General features: G+C 40.7%; 2 protein-coding genes across 2 annotated transcripts; one reads left to right on the top strand and one right to left on the bottom strand.

Moving 5' to 3' along the window:
* Positions 1-7,261: 7,261 nt before the first annotated feature.
* On the bottom strand, positions 7,262-13,393 carry LOC103714887 (uncharacterized). Its single transcript, XM_008802331.6, has 4 exons — positions 13,114-13,393; positions 12,830-12,944; positions 12,588-12,650; positions 7,262-7,867 (listed from the first exon to the last, which is right to left on the bottom strand). Exons 1-4 carry the CDS (start codon positions 13,196-13,198, stop codon positions 7,765-7,767), a joined length of 366 nt encoding a protein of 121 aa, XP_008800553.2. The 5' UTR covers positions 13,199-13,393; the 3' UTR covers positions 7,262-7,764.
* Positions 13,394-14,984: 1,591 nt separating this feature from the next.
* Positions 14,985-19,155, top strand: LOC103714886 (glucomannan 4-beta-mannosyltransferase 1-like). Its single transcript, XM_008802330.5, has 9 exons — positions 14,985-15,410; positions 16,478-16,576; positions 16,681-16,933; positions 17,132-17,242; positions 17,335-17,471; positions 17,574-17,687; positions 17,829-18,028; positions 18,334-18,531; positions 18,679-19,155. The coding sequence occupies exons 1-9, from the start codon at positions 15,090-15,092 to the stop codon at positions 18,836-18,838; spliced, it is 1,593 nt and encodes a 530-aa protein (XP_008800552.1). The 5' UTR covers positions 14,985-15,089; the 3' UTR covers positions 18,839-19,155.
* The last annotated feature ends 379 nt before the right edge of the window (positions 19,156-19,534 follow it).

The following is a 19,534-nucleotide window of genomic DNA, read 5'->3' as shown; positions in this document are numbered from 1 at the left end:
CTAAGGTTTGCAGGAAATTCGCATACAAAGGATTACTTGTTTTCATGCTAGATTTAATATGCTCTGTTCGCATTGATAAACAGAACCCTACCAACCGAGAAGTTGTGAGGCAGTGGGTTGGCACAACAGTGGCTTTTTTTTTTCTTCCCCCTTTATCTGGATGCCGAATCCAACGTTCAAGGAATTGAGATTCAATTTTGTAAAAGGTACTTCGTTTCAAAAGAAAAATGGCGAATGGTAGTAAATGCGTGCACAGATTACGTCCTAGTTTGAAAACAAACTTGCATGATACCGGATGATGAAATCATAGAATCTGTAAATAAGATCTACTTACAATGGGTTCAATTTTGTTGCTTCGAACCTTGGCAAGCGCAGTAAGTTTATAGTTTCTACCAGAGAATTGGAAGGAGAGAGATGCCACAGATGGAAACTTGCCAAGAGGGAGGAAGAGAAGATAATAATATGGGAGTGACACCCACGTCATGAGCTCAAAAAGTGTGGCTACGTCCAACAAGATATAACAACTTTTAACATACATGATCACCTAATTCGGCAATTAGACTATGCTTAGTGGAACAACAGATGTCCTAGAGTCGGCATGCCCTTCCGAGTGGGACTCCATATATCCTAGTGGGGATTTGAGTTGGTACAGAGTTTTACATAATCATAACCAGCCTTATATGTGTGCTGCATTAATTGTGCAAATTAGGTACGGGTGGGCAAGAGCAGAGGAAGATTCCTCTCATCACTGGTTCCCGGAGGCCATGTCTTCGAGGTGGAATACAGAGGCATAGATGTCTTCTGTGCTGCCTCTATCTTGTGGTTGGCCTCCAAAAGGCGACTGGCTTGTTTGTTTTCTTTCACTAGGATTGCTTCATGGAATACAGAGGCATAGATGCCTCGCTTGGATACCCCTTGGCTTTAGCTTGGAAGTACTAAGTCGAGAATGTCATAACTAGGTGGGTCAGAGTGTGGAATTTTGAAACAAGTTATGATGATCTGATTGCCAAATGGACTCTGGGATTAGTTTTTTTTTTAAAAAAAAAAAAAAGCAAGAAAGAAAAAAGAATGTTGGGGCGGCCTTCTTTCTACGTCAGCTTGGAAGAAACCATAGGAACTAGCACACAAGTTTGCATGGAACGTCCTAGTCAAATTTTTTTTCAGAGTAGGTGGACTTGTTTCTAGTTGGAAGTTGCATGCTTCATCATAAATTATTTGCTTGGTTGGATTGACATTTGGATCGGTAGTTTCTAATAAATGATCTGACTTGAAAACTTGGTTAATTTGACTTATTAAGTGTAAGTGTTGAAGGCCGGTCTTTTTTAAGCACCTACATGATTTTTGTTTGATTCTTTCACTGCCGAGTAATAGGCCATGCAGTTCGTCGTTACACATTTTATCTTATTCTCTACTTGAATGGCTGGGTTAGCTTTGGAGTCTTGAGATGAAAATAACTTTCTATCTCGTTCCTTCTCTTTCGAGCTTTCTTTCAACCTTTTCGAGTTACTTACTTCTAGATTCCATTATCAAAAAGAAAACGACAGATCTTTTTGATAAGGAAGAAAAGGACATTAGTTGAGAGGAAACTGAAGACCATAATATTCTTCCAAGGATATCGAGTACCAATTGTTATTCTTGAGTTGAAATGATAAAAGTATTAAAGGGATGCCTTTTTTTCTATCGTTTCTGCATGATGAGGAAGTGGTAATGGTTTAGATGGTTTCATGCGAGAAACTTTCCAGTTGTCAATCCTAGAAAAAGTTTTGCTTCGCTCAAGCAAGAAATATCACCATTGCCGAACAGTTCCTAGATATTTAGAAAAGACTCCAGAGTTCTGATTACGACTCCTCAACTAACGACTTTCTTATATCTGCAGAATATATCAGGAAAATTAACATAAATAATGCTCTTTGCTTTTACAGTCACCAGTAAAAAAGTTTTGTTTTTCTCTCTGGGAAAAGAACTTGAAACACCACCAGCCATTCATGGAAGTATTGGAAGAATTAATCATTGACAAGTCAATTATTTGGATAAACATGTGAAGACCCGAATTGGGCCCATCCTAGGGCCCAACGAACTGAAGTCGGCAAGGAGTGCCGACTTCAGTTGGGTCATCGTGGTCTCCCCACGATGACCACGCCGGCCGAACGGCCAGCGAATCCCCCGCAAGCCCCCTCTCTTCCTCTCTCTCTCTTCGTGAAGAGGGTTAGGAAACCCTCAGAGCAGCCCGATCCCTCCCCCATTCCTCTGAAATTTTGAAGCTTTCCCTTCATTTTTCCCTCTTCTTGAGACTATCGCCGGAGCCGTAGTCGTCGCCGGAGCCGCCAACGCCGCCGGGGTTCATCGTCGACGACCGGAGGTGAGGAAGACAATCACCTATTTGTTTCTTTTTTTGGATTTAAGGGGGGGAGGATTGAGTGATGTTACCGGTTGCACTTCCCCTGTTTCGGGGAAGATTTGTGAGATGCAGCCGGCCGACGGTGGCCGGCCGGGGTCAATCCGGCCGAAACGGGTTCGGCCGGAGGTGGGCGAACGGGGGCCGGGCTTCCCAGCCCCGGTCCCTCTCTTTCCTCCCTCTATTTCCTCCCTTTCTTCTTCTCCTTCTTCTTCTCTTCTTCTTCCCGTCCGGCGCCGCCTGTGAAGGGGGATGGCCGACAACGGCTGGCCGAGCGCCGCCGCCGAGGGCCACGGTCGACCGCCGAGGGCCGACCGGAACCACCGGCCGCCACCCCCCCCCCCCCCCCTTTTTCTTCCTTTCCCTCTTCTTCTTCTTCTTCTTCTTCTCTTCCTTCTTCTTCTTCTCTTTCTTCTTCTTCTTCTTCATTCGGCCTGGGTTTTTCCTGGCTTTGAGATCCGTGCCTCAAGTGGGGATCAGACCATGAACCGGTTTAGATTATGAACCGGTTCCACCTAATCCTTGTATTTGGTTTGATCTGGATTTGAGTGAATGGGTTTGGGTTATGGTTTGGATCTGAGTCAGAAATTTAGGTTAGTCTGACTTGAGTCTCATCTGGTCTGATCAGACCTGGTTTGGGTTGGGCTAGGGACCTGTTTGTGGGCTGAGTTGGGCCTGATTGGATCTGTGGGCTGGTTTGGGTTGGGCCCGAAATCTGATCTGAACCTGTTATCTGGTTTGGTTCAATTGGGCCTAATCTGTGTTGGGCCACAATTGACTTGGGTTTAAAGGGTTCTGATTTTAGGGTCTATGTTTGATCTTAGGGGCCCATTCTTGGATCTATGAACTTAGGAGTTTAAGGAATTGGAAATAGTTTAAAAATTATGTTTCTTAGTTAATTAAATAATTAATGTTTATGTTTTAAATAGGGGTTCGTGATATCTGTGACAGGGATTCTTAAGCGAACCCAGGTAGGTAACCTTACTCAAAGTATGATTTACATGTATTATGCATATGTGTATGATTATTTCCAGCATATTGATATATTTTATATTCTTGGCATCATTATTATTTAGAAGCATGTTTTTGACTGGAAATCGATCATCTGAAAATCTATTATGTAGATATTGGTTTTGAAAACTTTTGTTTATATTAAGTTTGATTGTTGGAAATTGTGGATGTGATTTTGGAGACCGCGTGACTATTGTCTAGGATTCCCGCCAATGGGGTGGAAACGTTGGCCCTGTCGACTTGTATGAGGAACTAGTTCCGGCACTATGGGGTGTTTTGGCTCTGCGGAGCATGCTCTGAGGAGCAGAGATTGGGCACCCTGGGGTGCAGCACTGCGGTGCAGGGCTCCATTAGGAGCAGAGTGTTGACACTTCGGTGTGACCATGCCACTGGGTGATGTGGCCGTAGTCATGCGGTTTGATCTGTGGATTATGTTATGCGTGATATGATAGACGGAGATGGTATATATATATTACTTGAGTATCGGATTGGTTTGCGGATCATCATATTTATTTTGTGCACATGACCTGTAGTTACATTGCATATGCTTTGATACATGTTATCGTGACTTTATGCATGTTGTTACCTACTGAGCTGTTGTAGCTCATACCTGTTTTTGACATAATTGCAGGAGATGATTGATGGGGGATTCGGGAGGAGAGGACTTATGACAATGGACATAGATAGATTTAGATTCATTTTGTCATAAGTAATTGATCTTGTAAATAAATGTTATCAACTTTATTTGAGACATTTGAAATTGAATTATTGATTTGATTATCATAAATGATAGATTTTTAGTATTGATATTGTGATCTGATGTTGTGACTTGAGTGTCTGATTATTCAGCCTTGCACGCCCGTGCGGTCCGCCGTGCGGGTGTGCGGCGTCTGGCGCGTCCCGGGCCTAGGTTCGGGTTCGGGGCGTGACAAAACACATGTCGATCGAGTTTTAGACTTTGAACCTCCTTGCAAGGGAAGAGGAGTTCAATCCCTGAATTATGGCCTTTGGATAAACACATCTTCATATCATGACATCAGATGGTGAATAGTCTAATTAGATAGTGAAAGCTTGTGTAAGGAGGTTGCCAGGATACCTCTTTCGTATCAACGTCTGTAGTGAAGACAAAACCAATGCAGGCTCAATCATGATGATGATCAAGAGCGAGAAAGAAAGGCAATATTTTTCAAATTCCATGTCTACTTAAACAAAAGCCAAGGCCCCAAAGTTATTCAATCGTTAGCCTGCTCTGGCAAGTCTGAAATAGAACAAGGCTAAACCTTACAAAAGCCTGCTCTCTCTCTCCCTCTCTCTCTCAAATCTTTTCAGCAAAGCTGTCAAATGGTAATAAAAATAGCATGACAAAAGGAGGAAGCATCTATGCACAAGTCTTGTGAATTAGTTGGGGGACAGCATCAGTCTCGATTCATGTGATGCTCGACCCCTCCACGCACATGCCCGAACCCCAGACTCCGGACTCCGACCCCAGTTATAACCAAGCTCTGAAGCAACAAGAGAGACATGGAGAGTGGAAGAAGGACTGCCGGTCACACCCTTCAACCCTTCAACCCAACCCCAACTCCTTTTCCTTTTCTCAGGCATGAGTATAGACTTGTGAGAGAGACCCAACGCTTTGCTAGTGGCAACTCCAAAACATGGAGTTATTTGGCATCATAACTGGTGAGAAGTGGATGGCAGCTCGAGCGAACTTGCCCATGATGAAGGTAGTGGGTTGTGCGAGACTACCATCTCTATATTGGAGAGGTAGGACCACCCAAAGGACAGTGGGAAGACAAGGAGGACAAGAGTGTGGATTGTGGACTCCCTCAAATAATGCTATCATCCACTATGGTTTAGAATTAGAATGGATATGCCTTCATAGTTGTGAAAATTCTCAAAACTTTTTCTTTATGGCATGTGTTGTCGTTCAAATTTGGCCTGAGGGTGGCCACAGCGGAGGAGTCGAGGAGAGCTGCTGGTCGAGATGGAGAGAGATAAGACGATCCATTTTGTTTGTCATCAGCATGGGCCTAGAAAATTGCTCGAAGCCGCTCTATGTTGCAAGGCAAGGAGGCCGAGTAAGGTACAAAATTCAGAATAACAGGGGGAAGCGTGAAAGGGATAATAAAATTTGATTCGCTTTGTATAAGAGAAGCTTTCGGCATTGTTCTGGCTCGATTAAGAATGATGAGAAGATTTCAACTTTGTTGTGGATAGATTAAGAATGAGGTGATTAAACAATTAATGAAGTCAAAAATGCCTTTGGACTGGACATGGCTAAAGATGGGTGTCTTAACCAACAGAGGAGAATATGCTACTTAAAAAAAACCTTCACTGCATGCGTATTCTGATGAACAAGGACATGATGTGAAAATGATCAATGACTTTGTTGGTTGGATAATTTGACTTCAAAAAAAAAAAACTGGTCGACAATACCTGCTGTGTGTCAGTGTTGTGCCCACGCATTGCACGCTAGTCAAAAAGGTGGGCGAAGCTCGGATTTAAAAAACCTAATTCAATTTGACTATAAGCAGCTCATCGACAATGGGCATGCGTTCATGCTGCAGCCCTTGGATATGGCCTGACCTAATCTGACCTTGACCTACATCTGACCCGAACTAGTCAATGACAAGTTCAAAATGGAATCAAAGCTGAACTTGTTGAAAATTTTGGATTGGATATAGTTGGAGATTTTTATACATGACTCGATACCAGATAAGTTTTCTAGTTTATTGCATGCATACGTAGACACATGCATGTACATGTTATATAATATTCGTTTTATTCATATCTCTTCCAATTGAAAAATGAAAATAGTGATATATTAGAATATGGGCATTTATGCTTAACGTCAAGTGTTTTTTTAAAATTTTTAGTCATTTATTGCTCTATAATTCACCATCTAGTGCTTTTTATTCATAATTTAATTTGTTTAGCCTATATTGGATGTTTACAAACTTCGGCCATTTAACTTGATCAACCCTTTTTTTTTGGTAACTTGATCAACTCTTCAAAGTACAATATTCGATACCTGATGGATAGCCAGATCTGAACCTAATATACACACCCTCCAAAATATAATATTTATTACTCAAACTTGTAAACAAACCGGACCACTGTGATGGAGTAAAACTTAGATCTGAAACCTCAAATGGACACAAATGTGGGTTTGGTAAAACCCAAACCCAATCCAATAGCACCCCTGATCCAGGCATGTGCCTATCAGACGATAAGAAGGGATTATGGCATGATAAAAGAAAGTTTTCTGATGAATAGTATATAAAAGAAAAACCATCATGACCCATCCACTCTATCACAACTCAAGACCTCACCCAAAATGGCTAGCCAGAAGGTATTACTTGGGTTTCTTAATTCTATATAAATATCCAAGATTTATCCAGCGAATAACTGATTTAGAACTAAACACACGCCCGCACGAGTTCTCCCCCACTCCAATTACATCTTTAATTTCCCAACAAAATTATGATTAGCAAATTAAATTTGAGGGCAAAATGGTCCTTAAATCGTCAGTGCGGGACCCAACCAAATCTGCGCACACTAATACATCTTGCCATGGAGGTAGTTCTTCATGCATCTAGCCGAAGGAGATGCTGCTTAAATGATTCCGCTAATTAGATGGTTTAGCTACTAAGCAAGCGAACAAGGTTAGATATAGCTCACTACAACAGAACTTGAAAAAGCCTAATAAAGCCAACGCTTTATAAGCCAAACTGTTTGTGTCATGACAGATGTAATCCCCCCTGCGCCCTACTTATTAAAAGTTCAAGAAAAAAACACACTTTGTTACAATATAAAAGCACATAATATCACATCCCACAAGCAGAACAAATAATATGAGATTCAATCTATTTACTATTTCAGAAAAGAGAAAATTGATCTGAAAATAGTAAGATATCAAATGATAGCCTCAAACAGGATCTTAATTGTCGTTCTCTGTTTCGACCCAACAATGCATGGACCGCATGTCCAGACCTACCAAGCTAGAACCTCAGATGGCTTGAGGTCTATAATACTAAGATGGCTTTTCTTTGTGACACCCTTGCAGATGTTTGGCATGAATTATTATAACCTTCAAGAACAGCATTCCGCCTCCATGATATAATCAGACAGAAAACTCCATCACCAACAAAGCATGTGGAGGAATTGGACATAAATTATACTAGCAAATTCTACATGCCAACTCCTTCAGGAATAAGTGGTGTTGCACAAAGGTGAAAAGATTCTGCTGGAATTGGACATAGAGAATCTGCCGACATCTTCTTTATCAGAAAGCCTTCCACTTATATTGCCGGTACTGTGAATTGTTAACAGCTACAATAACTGTAAAACTGAAGGGCTCATGCTGACATGAGCTTCGGACCATTATCAGGCATTCCCATTCCAGCAGCTAGCTCAGCATCTAGTTGAGTGTGAGGAGCAGGTCCCGTCATTTGCTTCACCCTACGACATCATAAGATAGGATTAAAATGTAGTTTTTAATGCCCAAATAGCTGAAACTTCAGGTTGTTGGAAACATGAAAGACTCAGTTGAATGCAAAGAGAATCCTTCATCTAAGAAACATGCGTTTTAACAACAAAATTCTGTTGATTAATAAAATATATACCTTTTCTTCGTATGCACGTAGTCAATCAGAGCAACAAACAATTGAAGCAACCACAGACAACGAAGATCAAATGAATATACAAACATTATAGCAGACATTCCAATCGCTTTCGGTCTACAAGCATTCCCAGTGTAGCAAGGGCAGTGTTGAGAAACATGAAGACGGCCATATAAACAAACAAAAACTCACAGTCCAACCTACCCCAATTTCTTTCATCATATCCCAGATTAGCCTGCTGATAGAGTCTCCTGGTGGTTGCTTTGCAGACCTGGATCTGACTCCTGCCCTCTTCAAGGTTGGGAGATGTTTAGGGGCACTTGGAAGAGCTACCCCTTGTTGTAGCACATTTCCTATGGGCCGCTCTCTTAAGAGAGAGAGAGTGTGTGTGTGAGAGAGGGTCCAAAGCTGAAGTCTATCTCAATCAGCCAGGCTAGCTTGCAGTGAGTCCTAAATATTCAAGACTTGGCAATATGTTTTAACATCTTCCAATGATGGCCAACCTTTTAGCGAGACAACTGGAAATAATTTTATGCAAATTACCCTATCAAATATTTATCTTCAGTGGGTTTTTCCTCAGGGATATTAAGTGCACAATATAGGATGTGTAAATTCAGAACTTTAGGTCATCACTGGAAGTAGAATGTAAACAAAAAATGGCAGCTTAATTTTTTATCAGCTCAATAAGAGATCTCCTAAACAGTTAATTAAATCAAATACTGCATATAATTTGCTTGTATGTTAGTGCCAAACCCATTCCCATGTCTTGATTAGTAAGAAACCATGCAATTCCTTCATCAAGTAATAGTTGACAAGACACGATGCTTGCCTCCATCACATTCTTCTCTGAGTACCACAGGTAATCAGTGGCCTGCATGGATGGTCATGCTTCACAAGTCAGAGGCTTGAATCGACCTAAACAGCATTATTAAGCCCAGTTTCATGCTCGATCTCATTAAACCTAACAGATGAACAAATCACTCTACATGTCTAGCTAAACACACACAGACCTTGCTTGCACTACTATGTCAAAAGTTGTAGTTTATAACTTTTAAACACTAAAATAACTGTGAAACATTCTATTGTCTTCACATTTGAGATTGATCTTCTTGCTATGTTTGATTTGCGTCATAAAAATTATCCATAATCAACACCTAGATTACTATTGGAAATCAACAAGCATGAGATTGCAAGATCTAGTTTTTCTGGAGAGTAAATATACATGGTATATGGAAAGCTAATCACAATGCAAGTCCCACACCAGTTTAACATAGACATACCATATTAGATAAAGCTTATTACTAGTGCAGTGAAAAGAATAATCTAATTGAGCATCATGTCGATTGACCTCGTGAGCAGGAACATGCTTGAGTTGCCTCACTGACCATACACAAACCTTTGCATCGTTTTCTATCTTCTATACCCAATAAACTCCAGAATGCCTTCACCCTTTCAATCAAGGAAAGCGCCTTAATTGGATAGAGGAACTAACAACAAAAACATAATTTGTCCCAATTGAAAAAGTGATGCAGAAGCTAACTTAGATGAACCCACAAAAAATAACCAAAACAATTAACTGCCTCCAATATTGACTTACAACATGTTGCCACTGGATCCCACAAACCTGGTTTGGAATAAATAAGACAGCAGCAGTGACCAATGAACCAAGTATACAAGGTGACACAGCTTGGTTAGAGTAAGAATGAAACACAAAGGGGGAATAAAAGTTAGATCATAGATGTAACTCTATTCTGACCAAGGTATCACAGATTCGAAACACAAAAACCACCTCTCCGCACGCAGAGCTAAGGTTGCTTACATCTGACCCTCTCCAGATCCTATAGTGGCGCAAGCCTCATGCACTAAAATGCTCTTTATATATATATATATCATAGAATTAACTTCAATATTTCTGCTAGCTATACTCACAAGAGTGTATCCCTTTATTTATACAGGACTTCTCCATGCTATTCAAGGATAAGGTGGCAACTAGGCTACTAGAGTTCGTAAAGAGCATGGTAACTTTGGCTTCTCACTTTAGGCTGGTAATGGGCCAAGGCCAACCCAAGCTCTTTGGGCTAGGCCAACTTAGGGCCAGGTTGGGCATATTAAAGTAGGTAGTGGGCCTCAAATTTTAGGTGTGTATTGTGTTTGGACTTGCAATGGGCCAGCCCAAGCCCATCCATCCCAAAATATATCAACTCATCCCAATTACCTCCCATCCTCCTATCTTCTCATCTTCTCGAGCCCTAATCTAGATTCAATCCTTCTACTCTGCTCTCATCTATCCTTCTTTGATCACTGCTAGACCTAGGACAACTTTGTCACCTCCAGTCGCCATCGTGCTACCATCATCGCCGTCCACCTCTATTGGCTCCTTTTGTTGTCATGCCCATCTTAAGAGAACAAGGTCCGTCAACTGCTAGAAGGTCGAAGGAAGGGAAGTGAAGGCGGCAATGATTGCGATGGAAGGAGTGGACGCATTGTAGAGAAGGAGATTGGAGCGGAGACGGAGGGTTGGCAAAGGTAGAGGTGAAGAAACCATTGGAGGAGTGGAGTCATGAAAAGCAAATAGGAGGATTGATCACTACAACAAGAAGTCAACCACGATGGGCGGGTGGGGCTCAAACCCTCGGTTGATTTTGGCCATTGGTCAGGTCTAAGCCTTGTGTTCCGGAGCTTGGGCCACGCACAAGCATTATGTTTCTAAAATAAATGAGCCTGGGCTGATCCATTATTAACCCTTCTTATAAGTTTTGGTTCTCTAAAAAAGGACACACAGAAAAACTTTAAAAGCCAGTAATAGGTGGCTATAATACCATTGTTTATAGAGTTTCATTATAGGCATATATTGCTTGATACATCTAGACAAAGTTCTCCTAGAAGACCCTGAGGCTCACAAGGAGGCTGTACAAGGTGAGGCATATACATCACAATGAGGCTTATGAGAAATGCACACCTTGCAACATAAATTACATTCATAAATAAGGCATGCATGTTGTGCTGATTATACGAGGGTGGAGGGAAGGGGGGTGTGCTATGCCCCCTACTCTAGAGAAAGCCACTGTTATACGAGGGTGCCTCTTCTAGGTCCAAATCTCCATACTATACCATGCCCCTCTTAGGCCCACTGTGATGGGCAGCGTAACTTCACATTTTAAAACTTAGTGAGCCACTTACTTTCCTAATCTCAAATCTAGTGAACCACTTGAATTAGTTTATTATTATAATTATTATTATTTTAGTTTGGGGGAGGGGGCTTCAATTCGATTTTTGCAATCCTTTTAGTGTCCAATCTCCTCTCCTATCCTCTCTATCTCACTAAACCTCAATAAAAACTCAAAATTTCCAACTACTTCCTCTTGTAACTCACAAGCAGCCTCGTGGTGGTTGAGAGATGACCCACAGCAAGACACCACCACATACACCACCTAGGTCACCCCCCTCTCTCTCACTACACAGAGGTAGAGAAGCATTTATATACCTACATCTCAACACTGGCTCTGGCGAAGGCTTTCTTAAGCATTTTTATTACCTTTTCTTCGGCAACATATTATTCTATTTTTCTTAAAAGCTTATCATCCTATTCTTATTTTTGGCACCAAATTAATTGATTTGAGCATAATATTTTTATGCAAGTATTACAGAAGAATTGCAAATTAAGCCTTGGACAAATGGTATTGTGGAAAGACATGGTAGGACCTTTGGAACTCATTTGCTTTTTAGAAGTATTTAATATTATCACTCCTATTCCATGGTTCATCGTACCGGCCTGAACCGGATGGTATAAGATATATAATATCGTACCGTTTCGGTATCAGTACCCGATACAGGTGGCATACCGACACTCGGTACGCCGAAAATATTCCATACCGTACCGTACCGACATAGTGCTAATGTGACAACAGTATAGAGTTCGGTACTGATACGGTAAATCTTGCTATATTGTGTGTGTTTATACATTTTTTTAAGATTTAAGCATTAATTATTCTTATTATCATTACAAGGTGATGCCTGAGCGAGAGGGTGAGTGAAAATCTTCTAAGATTTTCCTATTGGCCCATTGATCAATGCCCTTCCAACTGATTGCATGATCGGCTGATCAAGGAACGAAAAGGCCCTCTTCCCTCTAATATGTATTATTATAGCACTATTCATCATTGTTATATAGCGGAAAATGCTACAAATGGGATTATGAGTATAATTATAGCACTATTTAAAAAGGCCTGTTTTCTTCTTTTAAAAAAAAACTTGATTAAAGTTCGTCCTCGTGAATTTTAAAAAATGTACAAGAATAGGTTTTTCTCTTTGGCCTGCTAGTTGTTTAGACTTTAAATAAACAGTTATACTTGTGCCCCCTCTACATAAAATTCACGGCTCCGCCCCTGAGAATGAAGCACTAAAGAGTTTAATAATTCACAAACCATCTATTAGGTGACCCATGACCGACCCACTATATTGCAATCATTATAAATTTATTCGTAATCGATAGCGACACCCGCAGCAAAAATGATAGTTTTCTTTTAGAAAGAGAGAGAGAGAGAGAGAGAACAAATTACCGTTTCTTGTGGCGCTTCGAGCGGAATTGCTCATCTCTCACATCCTCATTAGCAAAATACCGGCTAAAACAATAAAAATGAAAACCCCGTAAAGATCCGATCCACGATAATAATAATAATGATAATGACAAAAAGGCAGGAATATATATATATATATATATATATATATATATATATATATATATATATATATATAATATATATATATATATATATGGGCTGAGATTGAGATTGATGAGTACTCGCAGTGGAGACAATGGAATTGGCCCATCCCGGGGAGGTCCTCATCCAGGGGCTGGGGCTTCGCCTCTGCCCCCTCCGCTAGCTTCAACAGCTCGCCATACACCACGTCGTCACGTGATCATCATCATCATCGAAATCAATCTTTTTAGGTTAAAGAAATCGAACGAAGATGGATCGAATCACATTAAAATGCAACAAAAGAATCGAAATAAAAGAGAAGAGACGGCAGGAAAGAACGAAAACAATGATCATAAGAAGAGGAAAAGGGAAGAGAGGAGGATATCTTTGAGGAGGAAATTGGAGCGGCGAGCCGTCTTGTGCGAGAACCTCCGCTTCTTCACCTTCCTATGCGGACACTTCCCTCCCATCTCTCTTCTCCTCTCCTCTCTCTCTCTCCGTCTCTCTCGTTCGATCGAGCCGCCGGATGCAATGAGAGGAATTTTCTCCTTCTTTTCGGGTAGTTGCTCGCAGCGCCGGAACCCTACCCTTTGCGATCCGGCTCATCCGCCTGATAAAACGATCTCTACCGTCCATTCCAGTGCGGATCGAAGAGGGGCGTTGGAATCAAGGTGTGACCATGGTGACTCACGTCACACTCAACTTAGATTTAATTCACGGAGCAAAGAGTCAAAGACTTGGAAGCCCAAATGGAAACGGTCCGGCCCAAAGTTGCGTCTTTGACCAGACGAAGTCTACGGCTGCCGCTAACACATAGCCATGACATGACATGACATGACATACATACATACATACATACATACATAAGAAATAAGATATATGGATGATGGCATATGTAATAAATATAGTAAAATTGATATATGAATACAACAGTGAAGTGCTTCTAGGGTGGTAAACAAGTAATGCATACCTTAACATCTTAAGGGAGAATTTTATAGAAGCATGATCAATGTTGTAATGTTTCGTGCTTCAAAATGTTGAGTAATGAGAGTGTCTGAGATATTAAATGCAGCAAATATGAGAATGTTGTAGCGGATATGTGGTGAAATTAAGAAGGATAAAATCAGAACACATGCTAAAGAAGGTGCAGTAGTGGCACCAATTAAGAGCAAAACAATGGAGAACAGATTTAGATGGTACGGATTAAATCTAATTAAGAGGCCTGCAATGAGAGAGGTATTTAGGTCTTCATCAATAAATCCAAAAAGTTAAAGAGAACCTAAGTTAACATAGATGCAAGTTATGCAAAAAGAGATATTAAGAGAACTCGCAATAATTTTTTTTTTTTTGTGCCAAAAACGGAAGTCTCATACATAATGTGTATGAATACAGCCAAAAAAATCAAAAAGCAATACATCACAGAGAGCAGTAAATAACTCGCAATAACTTTTAAAAGTAACCCTTAATAGAAACACTAGCAAGGATTTATAATACCGATCCCAAATAGGTGAAACATATGATAATTATGCATACTACAATATCAATACGTAATTATCAGGTGACTTCGTATGCCTCGTATGAGGTGCTCTACTGAAATCACATTGTACAATTTAATTTTTTTTTTTAAAAAAAAAACTTTTGAGTTTGCATGTCAAAAATCATCCACCAGCTTTCAAAAGAAGAAACCAGCTTTTGTTGCGATCTGTAGAACAAAAGGCAAGTGACCTCAGATTTCTTTTGTTCACATCTTACGCCCTGTGAGCTGTACTCAACATACTGCAGATAGATCCATATAGCGAGTTGTATTGCTTTGAAGTAGCAATGCAAAGGACAAGTTTACCGTCTTCATAACCTAACCACAGCACCCAGAGCTTGCCATCTATTTTTATTCTCATAAATAGTACAACGCATTCCTCGTCGTTACCAATAAAGAGACTTATCTTGCTTCCGAGAGTGAATCTCTCTAGTAGAAAAGGTGGTACATCTTTTTTTTGGTAAATAAAGCTGGTGTATCTTTTAAGAACAAGTTCGAAAAGAGCAAGTGTCTTACATAAGTGAGTCGGTTCTCTGAAACGAGTACGTCCAACCTCTGGAGAAGCCTGTTTCCTAGTGCTTCCTTTAAACCTGCATGCAACCCGTGTCCCTGGGTGCCACCAACTTTTCTCTCTCTTTCGCCACCACACCCTTCCACATCACGCTATCTCTTTTCACCGTCCATACCACGGCTTATATAAGGATGCGCCCGGCCAAGCCTAGGTTTGTGTGTACCTCTCGAGAACCCAACACCTCTCAATTCCGGTGGGGGTTCACCGTTCACCCACTGACAGCCTCTCTCAGGCACGTAATTGCAGGTCGATCGCCATGAGAGACCTTATCTTCAAAGAGCCCGAGCCTGACATTGGTGCTTCCAATGGGATCGCCGACGACATCATGCTGGCGTGGAGGCAAATCCGTAAGCCATTGGTTCTGCCATTCCTGCAGATCGCTCTGATCCTGTGCGGGTCGATGTCTGTGATGCTGTTCCTGGAAAGAGTTTACATGGCGATCGTGATCCTGTCCGTGAAGCTCTTGAGGAAGAAGAGGTACACCAAGTACAAACTAGACGCCGTCCGGCGAGAACTTGAGGCCACCAAGAATTATCCGATGGTTTTGGTTCAGATCCCCATGTACAATGAGAAAGAGGTATGTCTTAGACGAATTGCTAATCAGCTTGCACAAAAATTGACATTATTGCTATTTAATTATGTCTATAATTATTAGACAAGACATTTTTAGGGAGAAATAAAAAAAAATGATGTCAGTATATTCTAACTCATATTTGTAATAGTTTCTCCGGGAATTTGAGCTTTGGTGTTGGATGATATTAATTTCTTAATGTCCATATATAAAGAAATCATTTTCTTAATCATTTAGCATTTTACTATTTCGACATGGTAAATCCATGGGTAATTATGTTGACATGCATGTTTTTCTTATGAAGAACGAAAAATTTGGATAGGCCATTTTCAATTCATTTCCCATATCTTTTTTTCTTAAAAAAATAAAAATTTTAATTTCATTTCCATTAAATTGGCCATTTTTTCTTGTGCACTCAACCATATATTCCTCAATCTACTCAGGGGAAGGTTTAGATCTGATTAGGGGCCTAATGATTTTGGTCGAGCTTAAATATATTGCAATAAATGTTTCGCCAGAGGTATCCATAGTGAAAATCATGTGAAAAAACTACCAATTGTTCATGCATACCTCATTTCTTTGATCTCTGAAGCTCGCTATACTCTCTGATGCCGAAATGCAAGATGTGGGGTACTCAAATACTTATTAAAAAAAAAAATCAATGTTATGGCTTTTATGCTATTAACAAATTCCTCCGAAGTGTGCTACATGCATGTAGGTTATATGTAACCATGATGCAAACACGATGCATGGCATCATCATGCTGCATGCCATGCCCATCTAAGTGCACATGACACCTTGGCAATATCAAACACTTGGATGTTCGAGGACAGTTGTCCCACAGCATGACCCCCTTTACGGGGGCGGTGGCAAAGTTCTTTTGTTGGTGTCAAAGCATTTGTTGTCGCTTTTATTATAAGAGAAATATATACAGGACAAACAAATAAATAAAGAGCTTTCTGAAGAAAAAACTCCTTGGAAAAAGTATTCACGCAAGGTTATTTTGGCATAAGCTTCCATTAGAATTAGTGCTGGTCAAATAAATGATCTCGGTGCCTCATTTTCTATTGCAGGTATACAAGCTATCGATCAGTGCGGTGTGTGGGATGCATTGGCCGTCGGATAAACTCGTAGTTCAAGTGCTTGACGATTCTACGGACCCTGTCACAAGGGTATACCAGATCTAACTGGGGAATTGTTCCTCCTATATATCGGTGTAGACTAAGATGTGGCTGCATGCGAAAGTTTCCCTCATCTTTTTTGTGACTGCATGCAGGATCTCGTGGAGTTGGAGTGCCAGCGATGGGCGAGCAAGGGAGTGAATATCAAGTACGAGAACAGACACAACAGAAATGGCTACAAGGCTGGTGCTCTACGGGAAGGCCTGAGCAAGAGTTATGTGAGAGACTGTCAATTCGTGGTGATATTTGATGCCGATTTCCAGCCCGAACCAGACTACTTGATGAGGACGATACCGTATCTCCTGAGCAATGATGATCTTGCACTGGTTCAAGCTCGATGGAGATTTGGTGGGTTTCTTACATAAAAAGTTCGTTTGAAGCTAGCATTTATTTTCAGTGGTGCAAACTTTAGTTGTACTTCTTGAAAAGCAAGACCTCCCTACCATCACACGTATTGTGAACAGAAGAGATGACTAGCTAGCGTTGTCATGCTAATTCCAAGACTAGCAAATTCCATGACGTTCAAATTGATAAAATTTGGTGCAGTGAATGCGGATGAGTGTCTCCTTACCCGACTCCAAGAAATGTCGCTAGATTACCATTTCGGCGTGGAGCAAGAAGTGGGCAGTTCTACGTGTTCCTTTTTCGGGTTCAACGGTAAGCTTTAATTTGTAGACATCGATCGGATCATGCATGCATGGATGCTCTTCAAACCCATGCAGATCTAATGTTTGGAATTCCATATGCAGGGACTGCTGGAGTCTGGAGGATTCAGGCTCTTCATGATGCTGGCGGATGGAAAGATCGAACAACTGTGGAAGACATGGATCTGGCTGTCAGAGCTAGTCTTCGAGGATGGAAGTTCGTCTTTATTGGGGACCTATCAGTAAGCACTCCATAATTAACATATGGATATCACAATGAATTCTTGACTCTTTTATCTTCTAGCTGAACAAAATGCGAATACCAAAAATTAACTATTTCGTAGGTGAAGAATGAGCTACCGAGCACGTTCAAAGCATACAGATATCAGCAACATAGATGGTCATGTGGTCCTGCCAATTTGTTCCGGAAGATGTTCAAGGAGATAGCGAATTGCGAGGTAAGTCGATGAACCTGAAATTATGACTTGACGCAGCAATGGCGCTAGGTCTGCTGATCTAATTTTTACTAGATCATGCAATTTTTACTTGCTCGTTTTACAGATAATATACATTATTAGATCCATATCTCACTTGTGCAGAGGGTATCCATATGGAAGAAGTTTCATGTCTTATATGCTTTCTTCTTCGTGAGGAAAATAGTGGCACACTTCGTCACCTTCTTCTTCTACTGTGTTGTTATCCCCGCCTGCGTGTTGGTTCAAGATATCCCTCTTCCAAAGTTTGTTGCTGTTTATATTCCAGCCACCATCACCATCCTCAATGCTATAAGCACTCCAAGGCATGTCAAATTACTGCATATCATAAATATGTTCTTTTGGGGGGGAACAGACTAGCTGAAACAGCTAAATGCATGCCTGGATTCTCTTCAGGGACTGATTCAATATATTGTTACTTTTAAAGGTCACAAAAGATGTAGTATAATTTATTCAGTATACGAATGATTAAGTGTTAATTAATGGTAGTATTTTGTTGCTGCATCTTAACCAAACAAGAAAATTATCTAAACATATGGTTAATTTATCATTTCTTAAACTAGTTATTACATGGTTATCATCGCAGAGATTATTTTTTTGTTCATTACAGGTCCATACACTTGCTTATCTTTTGGATCCTTTTTGAGAATGTGATGTCCATGCACCGAGCTAAGGCTACAATTATAGGGCTTTTGGAGGCGAACCGTGTCAACGAATGGGTTGTCACGGACAAGCTAGGAAGTGCCCTGAAACAGAAGGCTAACACTACTAAGAGCAAGACCAAGAAGCGCCCTCAAATTGGTGACAGGTACGCTATGGAGTGATTGACATACAAACTGCCTGAACATTGCAATTGCTATCACTGGTTATACACAATTAATCTAGCAACTACATACAGATTTAGTAGCTCAGAGCAGTTATTGGATTTTTTTTTATTTTTTTTTAAATATACCAGGATCCATCTGTTGGAGATATTCATGGGCTCATTCCTCCTCTACTGTGCAATCTATGACTATACATTTGGTCATGACCACTTTTACATCTACTTGTTCCTTCAAGCTTCAGCATTCTTCATTGCGGGATTTGGCTATGTGGGTACCTTCGTCCCCAGCTGAGGGGGTGCAAAGAAGGAAAATATGTGACCTCAGAGTGCTTTATTTGCGAGAGACCTACTGGCTCAGAGAAGGAATGTCTATGTACTTTGTAGTGTTGTAGATCTCCTCTCCTTGTGTTAATGTAGGGTTGTGGTGGGTCAATAATACTGGAACGTGCACAAGATCCATGCCTAAATGGAAAGCTATGCTTGGTAGGACCGGTAAAGTACAAGGGCAATAAATTTCTTGTCTGGTGTGATGTTGCTATAATAATCTGTAATCAATTCCAGCTACATGCATGTATCTCGAAATTTCCTCTACAATGTCAGTTTTTATGACTCGTGGTATTATATGCAGAAACATTTTGGTTTGGACCCACTTGAAGATATGACGTTACAAAGTTGGCCTCTCGCATGCGTACTTTCCCGGTTCCAGAATGCATGAGGTTTATTTAGATAAATATTATACCTATAAGATCAAGTGGAGGAGGTTCATAAGCAATTCTATGTTGGTCATGTTGGATAGATTTTATTAAGCCATGCAAGCCTGTGCCAATATCGTCATTTACATATCAAAAAACAACTGATGTCAAAGAAGAGGTATCCTTCTCGATAACCTCAAGGATGTTACGAGTCATTGGCTCGATAAATATCTATCTTAACCTTGACAGAATCAGAGGTGTTGATATTTGATCTTCTCTTCTCCCATCTAATGTAC

This window comes from Phoenix dactylifera, chromosome 16 (assembly GCF_051530095.1).
Source record: "Phoenix dactylifera cultivar Ajwa chromosome 16, Ajwa_hap1_PhDact_Kaust_v1.1, whole genome shotgun sequence".
In the NCBI taxonomy this organism is placed as follows: Eukaryota; Viridiplantae; Streptophyta; class Magnoliopsida; order Arecales; family Arecaceae; genus Phoenix; species Phoenix dactylifera.
The sequence above is the reverse complement of the archived record's forward strand: the minus strand, read 5'-3'. Positions and strand labels throughout refer to the sequence as shown.

Excerpts from the sequence above, each read along its gene's own strand:
- LOC103714887 (XM_008802331.6), bottom strand. The coding sequence starts at position 13,198 with ATGGGAGGGAAGTGTCCGCATAGGAAGGTGAAGAAGCGGAGGTTCTCG. Across the intron at positions 12,945-13,113 it reads CTCCAATTTCCTCCTCAAAG|GTGACGACGTGGTGTATGGC; the intron begins ATATCCTCCTCT and ends GATGATGATCAC. Across the intron at positions 12,651-12,829 it reads TTCCATTGTCTCCACTGCGA|CCGGTATTTTGCTAATGAGG; the intron begins GTACTCATCAAT and ends TTATTGTTTTAG.
- LOC103714886 (XM_008802330.5), top strand. The coding sequence starts at position 15,090 with ATGAGAGACCTTATCTTCAAAGAGCCCGAGCCTGACATTGGTGCTTCC. Across the intron at positions 16,577-16,680 it reads CTACGGACCCTGTCACAAGG|GATCTCGTGGAGTTGGAGTG; the intron begins GTATACCAGATC and ends GACTGCATGCAG. Across the intron at positions 17,243-17,334 it reads TTCCTTTTTCGGGTTCAACG|GGACTGCTGGAGTCTGGAGG; the intron begins GTAAGCTTTAAT and ends TTCCATATGCAG.